General features: G+C 36.4%; 1 protein-coding gene across 1 annotated transcript; it reads right to left on the bottom strand.

Moving 5' to 3' along the window:
- Positions 1-1526: 1526 nt before the first annotated feature.
- On the bottom strand, positions 1527-12310 carry LOC110798199 (calcium-dependent protein kinase 20). Its single transcript, XM_022003367.2, has 7 exons — positions 11353-12310; positions 9318-9461; positions 9057-9209; positions 6809-6924; positions 5916-6083; positions 2111-2335; positions 1527-1978 (listed from the first exon to the last, which is right to left on the bottom strand). The coding sequence occupies exons 1-7, from the start codon at positions 12173-12175 to the stop codon at positions 1889-1891; spliced, it is 1719 nt and encodes a 572-aa protein (XP_021859059.1). The 5' UTR covers positions 12176-12310; the 3' UTR covers positions 1527-1888.
- Between the last annotated feature and the right edge of the window lie 4151 nt (positions 12311-16461).

Here is a 16461-nt window from a genome sequence, read left to right on the forward strand (position 1 = left end):
TTTGTGTAAGCTATTCTTCCGACGACGAGGAAAGGGCTTCACAAATTTTGTAGCCGAGGTCCCCCAAAAAATCAAGGTAATCATTGACACCTGTTTTATGTACTATAAAGGCAAACCTTCAATTCCACTTTCCACTTGCATTTTCGACTGCCACTCGCTTGTAAAGCTTCAATTGTGTGGAATATTTAATCTTAATTTGCTTCAAAATCAAATTATTAGTCTTCCCAATTTGAAGAAACTTGATGTTCATCTCCCCGGCCCGGATCGTGCATTCATAAGAACACTAGTCCGATTACTCAAGTCTTGCCCGCTTCTGGAAATTTTAAAATTGGGATTAGAAATGTTGGTTGATGAATTTGTTATGGATATATGTGCTCCTAATTTGAAGCGTTTAACCTTATTTATGCACGGAACATCGAAAAGTAGCAGATTTTTCATTGATTCCCCTAGGCTTCAAGGCATTACAATTCGCGGTTGCTTGGCGTTCTATACTTTTGTCAACCAACAAGGTACATTGAAAGGTGCAAACATTGGCTTTCGATGTTCTGTTTTTGAATGTGAAAGAGATTATCTTAGCCCAATATCAGAGCTTTTTCGCGGAATTGAATCACTTTTTTTGGTTGATAATCTTGCTATTTTCAATCCTTCCTTGTCACCATACTGATGTCAATTTAAGGCCAATCTTCCACAATCTGACGCACCTCACACTGTTGGGTGCTTCAAGGGAACTTGTAAATAACAGGGATCCTATACCAGTTTGTTTGTTGAGGCAGCTTGAGTGGATGGAAATTCTGGATATTTCTGGGAATGAGAGTGATGTCAAGTTCTTCAAGTACATTCTGCATCACGCAAATTCCATGGAAACCCTTCATATTACTATTGATAACTTTGACGATTATGTAAGTGATCATGGAGAAAAAGATCAACTATGGAGGGAGTACAAGTTCTGTAGGGCATTGTTCGTGCTTCCAAAGAGATCGACTTGTGAGGTTGTGTTTCATGGTTTCTATGTATCTAAAGCATCCAGTGAGGACTTCAAAGATGAAATACTTGTTAGTGACATGAATTATTTTGGACGCCAATTATCTGAATGAATAATGAAATGTCAACTAAGGGTTGAAGTGTTGAACCTTGTGGTAATTTTTATCATTTTATTTCCGGATATTAGTAGTGTGTGTGTTTGTTCTCTACTTCTCTTGGGTGTTGTTCTGTATTCATTTCTATATGATATGTGAAGTTGTTTTATGTTTCCTGTAGTCGCAACTGCTGAATTCATGATGTACCTTTGTTCTGTTTGGATCAGATGAGCTGATATGTACTTCGTACTACTTATGTTATAGAGGGTCAATGTTCAGTATTTCCGACCATGCAATAAGGAAAAATAGATCACTTTGTCAACTAAACTAGAATAGATCAACTAGAATGTTAAATAAGGTGCAAGCATCATAATTCAGGATTAGAAAACGCAAGTAAACTTCTGAAGAGATACATTTAAACATATCAGTAAAAAAACTGCTGCCAAAAAGTTCTAAGCAAATGAAAGACCAGAGTGATGTTTATGTCCAGAAGAAATACTAAATGTAATGCTCCCTCTTTCAGCAAATTTCTAGCTGGTTAGAAGAATAGGAGACTATGAATGAAAAACATGAGAACCTAATTCAACTGATGATAATTACAGTAAAAACCTAAGCAGAAAAAGTAAAACTACTCCTTGCTCATCCTTCCTCGCTCTCTCTACAAAGGTAAAACCCTTTGGTACTGAGATTTACAACAAAAAAAAGGGCACTCCTTGTTTGAAGTGTTGTTAAGAAAATCGTTAAACAACTTACGATAAAGCTACATGATAAATATTAATAGTAACTTTTTTACCAGGATCAAAACTCAGGAGCTAGCCAATTCTCACGCGAGCCAAGCCCTTTAATGGAAAACCATTGTCTTGCATCATGGCAACAAATTCACTGTAGTCAATGTGCCCATCCTGCAATGCATAGGAAGTTCATTAATAACTATTCAGTATAAATAGAAAATATATACTCCGTATACGTGATATTTTTCTTTCATATTACAAAATGGAAGGGAAACAAATACTAATGGATGATCGAGTCCTTACATTATCCTGATCAACTTCACGAATAATCTCATCCAATTGTACATCTTCCAAACCGAACTGCTCACAAGCCTGTTGGAGCTCATCCCGAGTGATATATCCACTCCCATCTTTATCAAAATATGAAAATGCGGCGAATAGGTGATCCTCTTTCTGAACTTTATTTAGATGGAGCATTGCAGCCAGAAACTCGCCATAATCTATTGTACCACTGTTGTCAACATCCGCCTGCAAAATTGAAAGAAATAAGTTTGGTTCTGAAATAGCCATTTTACCATCAGTCACACATGTTCACCAAGTCAAGTTGCTTAACATGAAACTTTGAATACAATTATTCAGATATTAAAAATACCGAATCAGATACATATAGAACAAACAACAGTTCAAGACTGCAAGAGACATAATGCTCTTATAATTTTTGGTTGTTCAAAGATGTATGATATAAAAAGTTCAAATCGTTAAAACTAAAAAGAAAAAAACTAGTTTTTCGGATTGAGGACAGAATGCCACACTTTTTGTACCCAAATCAAATATCTATACACATTTCCTCTCCCCTGGTTGCTCCTTAGCAAAGACATAGAGGAAGTTAATCCACACATTCCGATACAGAATGCAGTGAGAACTGAGAAAGTGAAACTTATAAATGTGCTAAGAATAAAATTTCTGTTTATAAAACGTGCTGCAGAATCTTATTACGCAATTATTCTATCCAGAAATTTCTCATCGAATATTTACCATACCAAAACACCAGACTGAAACTTTGATTTAATATTCATGTTGGTTTCATCGTGAAATCCCATAGAAACTTAAACAGGATTTAGCCACTGGAAAATAATCGAAGGAAAAATCAATTTCAGATGTCAAAACCATGAAAAGTTGATGTCAGAAATAGCCTCTCTACTATATTGGTAGGACAGCAAGCCAATGGAACATTGAGCTCACAAAAGACTTTCTGGCATAAAATCCGAAACAGAGTCTGTTCCAGAAAGTTCCCTAGATCCAATTGGAATTTTCATCACACTTAGCTATTGATAATCATGCAGTGGAAACCTTTAAAAAGTGTGTTAAGGAAATAACAAGCATAAGAAAAGGTTTTAACTCCATATATGAAATATCAATATGTGAAAAGGAGCATATGAAAAGATCTATTAGAGGACTCTCCTTTCTGCACCCATTCAATCATGCAGCCAATGAAATTAAATCAACAAAAGTGGAGCTGTTTTGATTGCATAGTTTTCCAAGTTTAGAGCTTAGTAATTGTTAACTTCCAGGACATACTAAAAAGTTGGCATCACAAAATTTTCAAATTTATGGGCCTTTTTCTTATTACAAACATGAAATTACCAACTACCAAGTATCTTCAAAGAACCTTCCCTATGATATTTCACCACCAAGCTAAAATTGGCTGAGGGTTTACTTATATATTTTGGGTTAGAAGCGTGGTGTTTGAACAAAATATCCTCGAATAACTCAAGAAAGGGAGAGGGACGAGGACTACTGTGGCACTTTTTTGGGATGGATTTTTCTACACGTTCAAATTTTGACTGATTTTTTTTTTTTTTTTGGGTGCAAGTGAGCCACAAGGGCAATATAAATTACAAATAGGGGCGGGGGGAATCGAACCTGAGACCTATTGTACACAGGCCCTCAGTCTTAACCACTAGGCCAAGACATCATTGGTTTCAAATTTTGACTGATGGATATCCTCTCCTTTCTTTCAGTTAATCAAGTTTAAATGTTGGGTTAGGGAGTAGGGTTTGATGCTAAAAGGATTTTGGACAGGACTACCAATTTTTACTCTATTTTCCCATCTATATGACCTTTCTATGGTGCACATCCTGATTTTACACTTATTTGTGAGGGAACTTCCATTTCAAAAGAAGTCTTCTAGCCGACTAGATAAAGGGAGATCTCACAGTTTCATTTTTACCATAGCATCTCGCAAATTCATTGCCATGTTAAAATCTTGTTTTCTAGGATCACACTGATCAGAGAATATGTGCAATAGATTCTTCTGTTACACTATCAGAAATTCACAAGTAGTTACATAAATGTCCCCATCCAAATCACTAGCCCCTCTCAAATGCCAAAGGAAGACTCCGGCTCCAAAGAGGTGAAAGATTTTGTCAAACTGCAGTCTTGGTCATGCCAAATAAATGAATGGCCAAATGTGTAGTTAATATTGGAGGGACTGGTATTTGCATCGTTTGGCTGCTATGTTTTGTACTTTTGTGTAATAGACTCATTGGGATGAACAGAAACTGTACTCTTCTCCAGAAATTCCAAGTATTTTAAGACAAAAAATTCTGAGTATTTTCATTTTGGGATTAATAAAGAGCAGATTATCCTAATGTGGTCTGCTTCATCAAAAAAAATTTGGATTTTTGTTTGTGGATTAACAAGGAGCAGAAGATCCTAATATAATCAGAATGATATATCTTCAGAAGAGTGTCTGATAAAGCATTCTCTTGAAAAAAGGCTATTTTTTAAAGCTCCCTTGCTGCAAGAGACTTCCTATTACACTTTGAATCCAAACAATGCTATAGCCTGCAGAGTTTCTCACCTCATATAACATCTGAGTCATCTGACCAGAGTGATCACACTAGGGCTACTAATTATTTGGAAGGGGGAGGAGAAGAAAGAAAAAACTTTACACTGTCTGAAATCCAGCAGGTAATACTTGTGCGTTGATTTAATAATATATGAACATATGGAAGAAAGTGATAATCTCATTATCTGTATGATTTTAGGCTCTGTTTGTTTCAACGGAAAATCATTTTCCTTTGAAAATGTTAAAATGAGAAAATGGTTTTCTTTTGTTTGTTTCTTTACAAGAAAAGTTATTGAAAAAGAGAAAATAGAAGTGGCAAGGAGAGAATGGATAGGAGAGGGGATAGAAAATGTAAGGGAGTAGATAGGAAAATGTGGCATTCCTTCTTTTCAAAAGGAAAGTTGTTTTCCACCTTTGGGGAAAAAATTTCAACTCTTTATGACCTAGATAGGTTATTGTTTGATAGGTTGGCAACGCTGTATCAGAAAGCAGAAGAAATTTACATAAATAATAAGAGCCTGGAAGTTAGAGGATCTACATTTTCTAGTCTACTCACCGTTTCCAGAATTCCAGGTTTTACAATTCTTCTACACCTCCTTCCCACCCCACATACTGCATTTTAGGTTCCCCATACTGATGCCATGGTTTCCATGCTATCCTAATTCTTCAGTACACAATGTAGAACGCTCGTCTCATCTTCTCCTCAAAGGCATTTTGCTAATGGTAGGTACATTATATTTATCAGACCTTGGTAGGTATTCTTGACTAATCAGACCTATTAAGTGAATAGGCTTTTACCATTTATAATAACAAATTAATATCCAAGGATGTACATCATATGTAATACAACATTGAACCAAATTCGCTACGTGTTATAACGAACCTGAACTAAACTTGCATCCTATACTGTAAACTAGGTAAACGTGATTTGGTTTACCTGGGGCCTTCTATGTACAAACATTTTATTAAAATAGTTCAGTCCATACCCATGCCTTCGATAGTTCGATCCCTGTCTAAAGAAAGCTACATCATCTCTTCTTGACACATAACCTATGACACTATCACTTCAGAGTTCAGACTTCAACTCTTTGGTGATGATAGAAATCCAGTATTAAGAGAGTGCAATTTATACAAGCTTGTTGGCAAGTATTCATGGGAACATACATTAAATATCTCCAATTATAAGAATGATAGGAGAAGGAAAAGAAAGACGCTAAAACAACTGTTTCTGTATAAATGTGAATTAGTATAACTTACTGCTTGCATTAACCCAACAATTTCAGAATCCTTGAGATTGGCACCAACTTTTTCCAATCCCTTTTTTAACTCCTCAAGGGTGATATTTCCGCTACCATCAGCGTCTATCATTTTAAACATTTCTTTCAGACCTGCAATCTCCTCTTCAGAAAGGTTCTCAGCAATAACCTGCAAAGATGAGTATGAATCACTCCAGATACAATCAGCCCACCTTAATCAACGATAATCCAGTTAAAACATTCTTATGAAATTTTACTTGATAACTGACAAATGAATATGATACCATTGCCTAATCTATTGATATTTACTCCGGGAACTTAAAGATAGGTTAGGTTGTTCTGTCAGATTATTCCTTTTTCTGATCGCATTCGTATTACTAGATGTTGAACAATTAGCAACATGTTAATTTTCGAGGAGTTCTTTCCAAATGTGGCACTTATATTTATAAATGAAACGACACATCTACGCTAATCTTTAAACAAAACCTCATGCCATATTCAATTTTAGGATGGCCTAACTAAAAGCTCCACAGGACCACAAGCACTAGGGAGCTGTCAGTTGCGTTCCGATTCTAATGTTTAGTGGAAACATCCTCAGTTGTTATTGCAAGGATAAAGGTGCATAAGTCTACCCCCCCCCCCCCCCCCCTTACCTAACCTGTATAGGAGCCTTTCAAAATACATCGGGGTAATGTTGATGCTGATGAGTTTTTGTAGAACAGAGTCTAGTGGGAAACATATATGGTAGGGATGTTGTATAGTGGTTTAGATAACTGACTTGCACGACATTCTAATATTCAACATTATGCATAATAACATGGTCTACATGACACATGAGTACAATCTATTTTATTTAGCAGTGCACAACTTTTGGAAATAGAAATAAGAACATACCCTTATAGCTATCTTTTTGAGCTTGTTCATGGCAGAAAACTGTTTCAAACGAGAAAGAACAGCAGAATCAAGAGGCTTATCAGGAGCCACACCACCAATCTGAATCCAAGGATGGCCTGTGCACAAGAAGAAGCTCAGATTATATGTGAATTATAAATGTAAAACCATCAGCTAAAGTACCACCCACATGTTTTCAATAAATTATTGGTACCAATGATTTCCTTTAGTAAAAAAGCAGGACAAACATTTTTAGAAACAGCTCATTATGGTCGAGTAGGGGAAGAGGAGATAAGAAACTGGTGCCGTATTGTTTAAAACTAGCAAACTAAGTCGTCGTATTCATAGTGACTCTTGTTCCGCGTGTCTTAATTCTCTTTATTCTTCTTATTACTATTTTGTGGGTGAGAAACCTGTACATTCCAATCACCCTTGGTAATTACCTTGCTTCTGAGTTCTGAATTCTTGTTTTGAGCCATCTTAACGGTAAAAGGATACCCTTTTATCTCTATTCGTGACCTATACATCGATACATGTAAGATTCTATGCTTTAGCAACTGTAAATAGGTACAAAATCACTGGACTCGAGCAACAGGGGGCAAGTCGATCAAGGTGAATATGATCTGGCAAGATTATATCCAGAGGGCAAAATAAACGTGAAGAAAAGGATGGTGTCCTACCCAAATCACCAGATACACGGACTGAGACACAATGGGGATGAAAGTGTAACAAAACTCTAAAGGCTGCTTAAAACTCAGAGGAATTAGCAAAAATAGTTTTGACTTGTTTGGTATCTTGGAACTTATCTGATTTTTATAGTAACAAGATGCTTTTGAATCAAACATTCAACAGTTGCAAGACGACAATGTAGAGTCATTATTGGGAAGTAAATACTAAAGATTACACTCTTGACACCTGATTTAATTGTTCAATTTATCATGTTAGCAGGTAGAGGGGTTGTTAGAAAGGCATACCGGCGATTGTTTGAAGGAGTTATTTAAAATAAGAGTGCCTCGTAGGCAGGTATTTTAATGCTCACATAGTGATGTAGATAGATTGGATATCCTTGTTAGTATTAAGGTACTAAACAGAGCATTGTTATGATTTTTTCATAAAAAAAATAGGCACCTACAGAGAATCGATCTGGATCGACAATGGATGGAACCTACAGTTTAAACAACAAGAACGTCTCCAGTAAAGAAACCTACAAGTCCGAAGAAGTAAATATATTTGACAGATCAAGAATTGGTAATAATCCAGAAAATAGTCATGTTGTCCACTAATCCTGAAGAGCACCAGGACAGGAAAGTAAAGACAGAAATCAGCAAATGTATGCCTTCAAGGGCTTCAACCACAGTAACTTTGCACGTACTTGATCGAGACTTCATTAGTAATAAGAGAGTGTACAAGGGAATTTAAAAGGTTTTATGTACAGCTAAGGAGAGAAAAGGTTTAAAACAAAATCATTAAGATCGGAGAAGAGTTGTTCTGGAAAGTATAACTCAACCTGATGTAACAGCCTAGAACGCGATTCTTAAATGCAACAAAAATTTAGTTCCAAACAATATATAAAACCTTTGCCAAAGTGTATGTTCTTCCTACCAAACCCGCTTACTTCTGCCTTAAAAAAGCCTTCAAATGGCAAGGGCAATTCAAATTCCTCCAAATGTGTGATCAATTATTTACACTATAGAAACTTACACCACCATGTTCACTTATTGTCCCCAAATCAAACATTCATAATAATCTTCTGAGTCAGAGCTACTAATCATATATACTTGCCTCTGAAAGAGTTGCTTTTCTTTTTTACATTCCCTTTGGAGAAACAAGGCTTTAATTTGGCTAACATACCAGCTGCCATGGATCTGCTCCTAACATATTCTTTGGAGAAAATCTGATAATTTCATTCAATTAGTTAATTCAGAAAGTAAATACCTATTGCAATCATCCACGACGTTCATACCGATGTTAGCTACACATGAAACTAGAAAAAGGATAGCCAAATTACTCATAATTTAACTTCTTTTTACTCTTCCTGTAGTATGTCCGGACCAGAATACTGACATGGAATCTACAAACTGAAATCTTATGTGATAATGTATTCAGCTACAGTTGAAGTCGACTGCTTATTAAAAATGATGACTTCAGCTTTTTCTATGCTCGTGATTAGCACGCTCTGTGTAAGACTTTTAACAAGACATGAACATAGACACCAATTATAAATCAAAATATTATATAGCATGAAACTCACAAAGAACTTGATGAGCTGTCAGCCGCTTCTTGGGATCCCTTACAAGCATTCTTTTAACCAGGTCCTTAGCACCATCGGAAATACTAGGCCAGGGTTCAGATATAAAATCAAGATCACCTTTCAAAACTTGCTCAAATATTCCTTGCTCCGTTTCTTAATCAAAACAAAACGTAATGCACCAAGTGAGTCAGATGCAAACATAAGTACTTGAGAAACAGAAAAACATAGATGAAGAAGAAGTAGGTTCAGCTGAATACCAACCATCCCAGAATGGGGGCACACCACTAAGCAATATGTAGATGATCACACCAGCACTCCAAACGTCACATTCTTGACCATAAAATTTCCGCAAAATTTCAGGTGCCACGTAGTACGGACTTCCCACTACATCCGTGAATGTTTCACCTGCAGTGCAAACCTCTCATTAGATGTCTCGAAATTAAAAATTACCGTCTCACCACTAACCAGAGGTTGTTAGTGAGGCTCTCACCAACAGAGGGGGTTCCAAGACTTCAAATATAGTAATATACCCCATTTCAATGGACTTAAGAACTAAAATGTGGAAATATTCCACCAAAACAATGTAATATCTTGACTACCAAATCTCAAGAGCTAAAAGAGCAAAACTTTACTTTAAAATAATATTCCTTAGTGTGTACACATCACATCATAACAAACATTTATGAGTCTACACCATATTGAAAGAGCAAAATATCAAAAATAGAGCACTGATTACCCTAAGCAACATTAATGTCTCAGCAAGCTAGCTTTGTGATAACAGTAAGATGGAAAGGGGTTTGACAACTTTGCCCTGATAAGTTGCAGCAAGGATATGGTGGCCCAAGAATATAACTTAGGAAGACATCATCGACAGAGAAACAGTGACCTTGATGACGAGGAACATTGCTGTGACCTTCTGAAGGATCAAGTCCATGTCTTCCATAAACAATAACTACTAGACATGTGCTCAAATGTCAAAGTTCTGGAAAATTAAAGTGTGGACTATTTGTGCCAGTTTTAAGGTGATAATTATGGGAAACAAAACAATGGCTTGCTCCTTAACACGGACCAGAGAATCAGTAAACAAGGTCTCTTACTGAAATGTATATTTAGATCGTCATAGGAGGCTTCATACATTACACCAACAATCAAAGACATTGCCATTTAAGCAAGCTGAAAGTTTCCCATATTTTCTTACACCTATTAATTGATAATGAAAATGCAGTACTCGTAAATCTTAAAGCTCTTTAAACAATAAGTCCAACAGAATCATTCCAAGACTGGATTCAAATAATGAAATTAATCACAAGGATCCTCTGACATGACCAACTGAAAACAACCCTTACTACATGAGCAGGAAAATTACCACAGAATAATTGCTGAAACTTAAGATACTCGATGTAAATTTATTCAGTGCTTAAAGCAAGAAAATGAATTGCTGTGATTTGCCCAAATCCTCACACAAGCAAGGAAATGAATACCTTTGAATCTGTATAGCTATACGATCATAGAACTCTAATTAATCTTGCTCACATATATCATACTAATGATGCATAGAATTTCTAGAGAATTACAATTCCACAAATTTACAATCTTGTTTTTCTCTCCTTTTGTGGAGATTCAAAGGCCAGTTTTATGTAGACAAGCTTCTAATCAAGGTCACAAAATAAAGCCACCACTTAAACATCCTCTAGAAATCACCACTTGACCTACCATGAGTACCACCCACGAAATTCTTAAACATAAAGAATAGCCTTCCTTGTCCATTGTCTTCCCTGATTTTCTACCCTTTGTAAGGTCATACATATGATGATCCAAGCCACACCATTTCCTATTCTAAATCTTCCTATATCCTACTTAAAGTCACTCACAAAGGTGAAGCCAATATCCCACAAAAAGTCACCCCATTCTTACCATTGACTTGCCTTAAGCAAGGTATGTCTAGTTCATTTCATGAGAAGATACAAAAGCCAATTAGTATAATCAAACATTTAACGAATCCAAGTCATAACATACTGAATAAACTACTTCAATCGATTCCAATAGCAACTTAAATGTAGGACCACCACCCAAAATGTCATAGCACTTTCTTAATCAATACTCCATCACAATACCATGGTGGTATTATAAAACAACCCCAAATCATAAGAATAAATTAGACAAAGTTTCAATTCCAAAACCAACATGCAATTAAAATTTAAAATGGCAACTTATGCATGAGTGCACAATAAGCTTATTGTAGACCCGATCCACCAAAGACCAAACTATAATGTAAATTAGTACCCTATCAAAATACCTGGTTTAAAGAAGACAGAGAGTCCAAAATCAATAGTCTTCAAAGGAGCCTCCTCATCATGATTAACAAACAAGAAATTCTCAGGCTTCAAATCTCTATGTAACACCCCTAAAGAATGACAAGCTTCAACCACACCAACAATAACCCTAGCCAACTCGGCCGCCTTTCGTTCAGAGTAATGCCCCCGTTGTATGATCCTATCGAAAAGCTCCCCACCGGCACACAATTCCATCACCACGTGCACCGCCACGGCATCCTCATATGCTCCTACAATGTTGATCACATTAGGGTGGCCAGCCAGGTGGTGCATGATCTGAATCTCTCTCCTCACATCCTCCACATCCTCCGCCGTTGTAAGCTTCCGTTTCGCTATCGACTTGCAAGCATACTCCTTGCCGGAGCTCCTCTCCACGCACAAGAAGGTTGTACCAAATTGTCCCTGCCCCAATTTCCTGCCCAGGATGTAGGTGTCCTTCAGGTTGCCTGTTTTCCTGCCCAGAACCGACTCTAGCTGCAGGCCTATGCTGGACGTCCGCCGCGCATGGTTGGCGGCCCCAGGTGGTTTCTTGTCGACGGTGGTTGATTTGGGGGAGGGTGGAATGGTAATTTTCTCCGGGGCGGAGTTTTCGATGGGGACATTATTATTATCGACGGACTTATTATCGTTGTTATTGTTGGTTTCGGTGTCGTTAGCGATGGACCTGGTGGTGGCGTCGGGAGCAGGGAGGGATTTTCCCGGTGAACGGGGACGCCACACGGCGGCGGTAACAGATTCGAAAAAACCAGTTTTACCTGTTGTGGGCCCTGCGCATGTATTCCCCATCCGGAAATGAATATTTTATTATAGCCTGACTAAAAAAAATTAATGGATTATGGTAAATTTTTCCATTCGTGTTTTCATCGGCTAATTATTTTCGTAGGGACAGAATTACTAACTTGAGAGGAATTTTTTTATTTTTTTTTAAAAAAGGAAAAACTTTACTGATTAAGAAAGTAAGAACTTAAGTATGAATGTATGATAGACCAATTTGAATGTACAAACTCTTTATTATACGTAGCTGTTGAAAAGTTTTCCAATATAATGTAAATAGAAGTATTAAATTTTTCGATAACAAAGTTTCTTTTCAATAAAAATTTACAAAGTTTTATGAAAGACGGTCTGACATGCAAGATTGTCTTAATATCACTTAAGCTGCCATGTAATTACCGACTCAGCAAGTAATTATCAACTTTTAAAAAAATAATCTATGTTCCATAAATATCGCACCATGGTTGACTTTTATTCCTCTAATACATTATTTGACTCTTAATATCTCAAATCGTGTAGTAAAATTATAAAAAAAAATTAATATTTAGAAAATATATATCAATATGAATCTAACATGACCCCACATAACTACAACTTTCTTATGTAAGAATCACAAAAAGATGGCCAAAGTCGTAACGTGAATAATGTAAAAAACCAAATGGTACATATTTACAGAACGGATGAAATATACAACTTTTCATTTATTTATTTTTACTTATTTTCAAACATTTTCTCTCTCTTCCTCCTTTCCTCTTCATCAGATTAGGGTTTGTTTTTCTTCCTCCCATCAAATTTTCTCTCTTTTCCTTACTCTGTCACATCAGCAGCCACCACAATCGGGCACATCGTCGCCCCCTTCGCCTTGTATCCATCCCCAACTTCATCGTTACACGATAGAAATAAAGTAATTATGAGTCGTTGAAGATTGAGGTTTTAGATCGGAGCATCATGGCTAGCGTCAAGTCCAGTCCTCGTCGGCCTTGTTCGTTCCCGTTGAATTGATCGATGGTGGAGAGAGAAAGATGAGTCGTCGCCGTCGACGGAGGATGAGTGGAGGTCAAGGACTCAGAGGTCAAGGACTCGGAGGCAGAGACGACAGAGGTTTGTTCCTGCGATTCTCCTTGAGAAGACACGAAGGGACATCAGAGGCGAACGTTGAGGAGACACAAAGATCCTCCTTTTATAGATCGAAGAGACGATCAACATTCTATGTTGTTGCTACTGTTTTGAAGAGATTATATATAACACCCTAATAATTTCTTGCTTTTATAAAACTATTTTCCTACTTAAATAAAGGAATTACTATTACCGCCACGTGATGACGGTTAAGGCTAGTACCAGAATTACGCAACGGAAATTAACTAACTATCAAACATATATAAATAAAATAGTTAAGGGCTCTTAATACAAGTTGGAACCACATAGACCCAAACCAAAATCCAACTTAAACAAAATAATCCATTAACTAAATTGTAGTCTAGACTTTATTAAAACAGAGTTCAAAACAATATAAGTAATAATAACACTCTCGACCATCCCATCCTGAATGATAACTTCACTTGCAAGTCACCTCTATGAGTCCTGCTTAGAAAATGCTACTCCCCAACAACACAAGTGCAATTGATGGATTATCATAGGGCCATTAAGGCAAACGCTATGACCAAAAGACATGAAAGCACGTAATTAGCAAGCTGAGTACTACAAGCTAAATCAATGCCTAAAACTAAATATGCTTCACTCCAAGGTACAACAATTGAATTCACATGCAAAAGCCATAATTATAAACAATCAATCATAAAGACAAGACTCGACTCCTGGTACGACTCTTGACTTCACAATTTAACTAAAATAAGCATCGAACGAGTTTCCTTTTCCTCTTTGTCCAAAGTGGACTAGTGTTTGGAGCTACCGAAAACTAAGTAAAATAATAACATGTGTCTCCCCTAATGATCGAGACAGAATTTCCTGCACATAAATAGTAATACAACGTGTGTATCACCGACCGTTACGGGCTCCTACCGCAAACTCCCCCCATATGTTCATACTTAAGGTGCATACATACGTTCCAAGAGTTTTGAACCTTATTCAATTTCACTTTACGTTTATTAATATTTTATTCAAAGGCCGACTCAAGACACAATCAAATAAAACAATTATTAATTAAATAACCAAACAATACTTCTTTTAGAATCCTTTAGGACTTGTGATCAAAGAACACGACTTCTATTAATTACTACCTTGTTCATTCTCAACGTGATTATTAGCATGTGAGTCCACGTCATGCTTGTTAACATGAGGGTTGTGTCATAAAGGCAGTAATAGCTCCTAGCCTTTTTCCTTCCCTTCTCAACATGATTATTAGCATGTGAGTCCCTAGCTACATGAAAAGTTAACATGGGGGTTGTGCAACGAGACACGAATAAACTTAGGCTTCCCTTGAATGCTAGACCTTAAAGTATGTAGCATAAATAAACTTCTTTAACATGCTTAACCTTAAAGTACACAGATAAATAACCTCCTTGCATGCATATAAAATCATACATACATAAACCATACTTGGACAACAACTTGTTATTTAAATTCTACAAAACATAAACCGTACTAACATGCTTGATATAAAATCAAACATGAACCAATAATCCATGTAATAATGAATCACAACAACACATACATAACACGTATTCACATGAACGATTTGGGTTGCCCTGAACTTGTATCGTTGTGTGTACCTTGTGTACTTAATTAATGGGGTCACCGTGTGATTCAATTCCAGTCAATTAAAAACTTCTTCATATCATAAAATAATAACCTCTAATTGATTAATCACCGTGTTTTAAATTTCCAACAACATATTTAGGTTTTAAATTGTTTTAATTAATTAGAAATAGTGTTTAACGTAATTAATTTGAAACGAATATTAATTGATTTCATGCATAAAACCATTAAAAATCAATAATATAATTTCCATAAACAATCTAAAAATTATAATTGATTATCATAATTAAAATTAACATCTAATTATGCTAATCAATCAACCATAATCTTTAATTTAAAACCCTAATCAAGAATCATGACTAAAATCCATAAAAAAAATCCATGCTTTATTAATCAAACAAAATCTGAAAATTATAACTTTATTAAATACTTTAAATCTCCAACATTCAAACATCAAAATCATTAATTTAATTATCCATAATCATAATCTAAAAATAATTATCAAAATAATCATAATAATAACCATAATTTAATAAGAGGAGAGAAGAAGAAAAGACAAATGAGCCGGCCACGATGGTCTAGGGAGCGAAGAAGGTCGTTAGGAAAAAAAAGAGGGATGGAGGTGGTCGGCACGGCAATGGTTCGTTGCGGCTGTTGCTGCTTCTTGCGCACGCGGGCAGGGACGAGGTTGCACGGGAGAGACGCACGAAGAGAGAGGGGCAAGGTGTAACACCCCGTATTTTTATGCCTGTTTTATTATTACGTAATTACGATTATTAACGTAATTACGTCCTTATTTTATTTAATTCCCGATATATTCTAATTATCGTATTACCTCTACCTTTTATTGAGATGTGATATATATTATCCGAGCTCAATTTATTTTCACATGTGAGTTTAATCTACATTTCAAACCCAAATTTGATAATCTGATTTCTATATCAAGTGAGAATTTACACTTTTCCACCCATTTTCTTTTTCTCCTTTATATGTGTAATTGTACACTTGAGCCAACAAATATTTTGACTTCTCTTTATTCATGAAATCTGCTTTCTTCGTGAAATTTGTCAAAGTTCAATGGCAAAACCCATTCCTCCTTCTTCCCTGCGTGACAAGCATTTTGAAACACAAACATCTGAAACTTTTATCTTATCATGACTCGCCATGTCTCATAAACTCTATCAATGACATCGATATCTTGTTATCTTCGCGCTTAAAACTCAATTAATGCTCCTGAATGTATTTCCACTAATAAATTGTTTCTCTCTCTGTTTATTTCCTTGTTTAATCTTTCACCATTAATGGCCATATTGTTATCTCTCCTGTGTTCTGGCCACCGTGGCGCCACCATCGTTGTCACCACCTTCTGTCGGAGTCCCTATTCTTCGCAGCCTCAGACCACCGTCCTGAACCCCAAATCCAGCGCCGCCAGGTCCCCCGTGGCTTAGCTTCTTTGGCGTGTTGTTGTTGCGTGAGCTTGATGCTTCCTTTGTTTCTCGTCCCTCACTGTTTCCTTGTTACTGCCTCTTCAATTTCCTTGTCAAAATACCCACTAGCTAAAAAGGAGATTGATTATTAGTGGGCCC

Source organism: Spinacia oleracea, chromosome 6, assembly GCF_020520425.1.
Source record: "Spinacia oleracea cultivar Varoflay chromosome 6, BTI_SOV_V1, whole genome shotgun sequence".
Lineage (NCBI taxonomy): Eukaryota > Viridiplantae > Streptophyta > Magnoliopsida > Caryophyllales > Amaranthaceae > Spinacia > Spinacia oleracea.

What these genes read in the sequence shown, in the direction of transcription:
- LOC110798199 (XM_022003367.2), bottom strand. Translation starts at nt 12,175, where the DNA reads ATGGGGAATACATGCGCAGGGCCCACAACAGGTAAAACTGGTTTTTTC. An exon ending in TGTGCCCCCATTCTGGGATG is followed by an intron (nt 9,210 to 9,317) that starts GTTGGTATTCAG and finishes GTTTTGATTAAG; the next exon opens with AAACGGAGCAAGGAATATTT. An exon ending in TTGTTGGGTTAATGCAAGCA is followed by an intron (nt 2,336 to 5,915) that starts GTAAGTTATACT and finishes TCAATTTTGCAG; the next exon opens with GCGGATGTTGACAACAGTGG.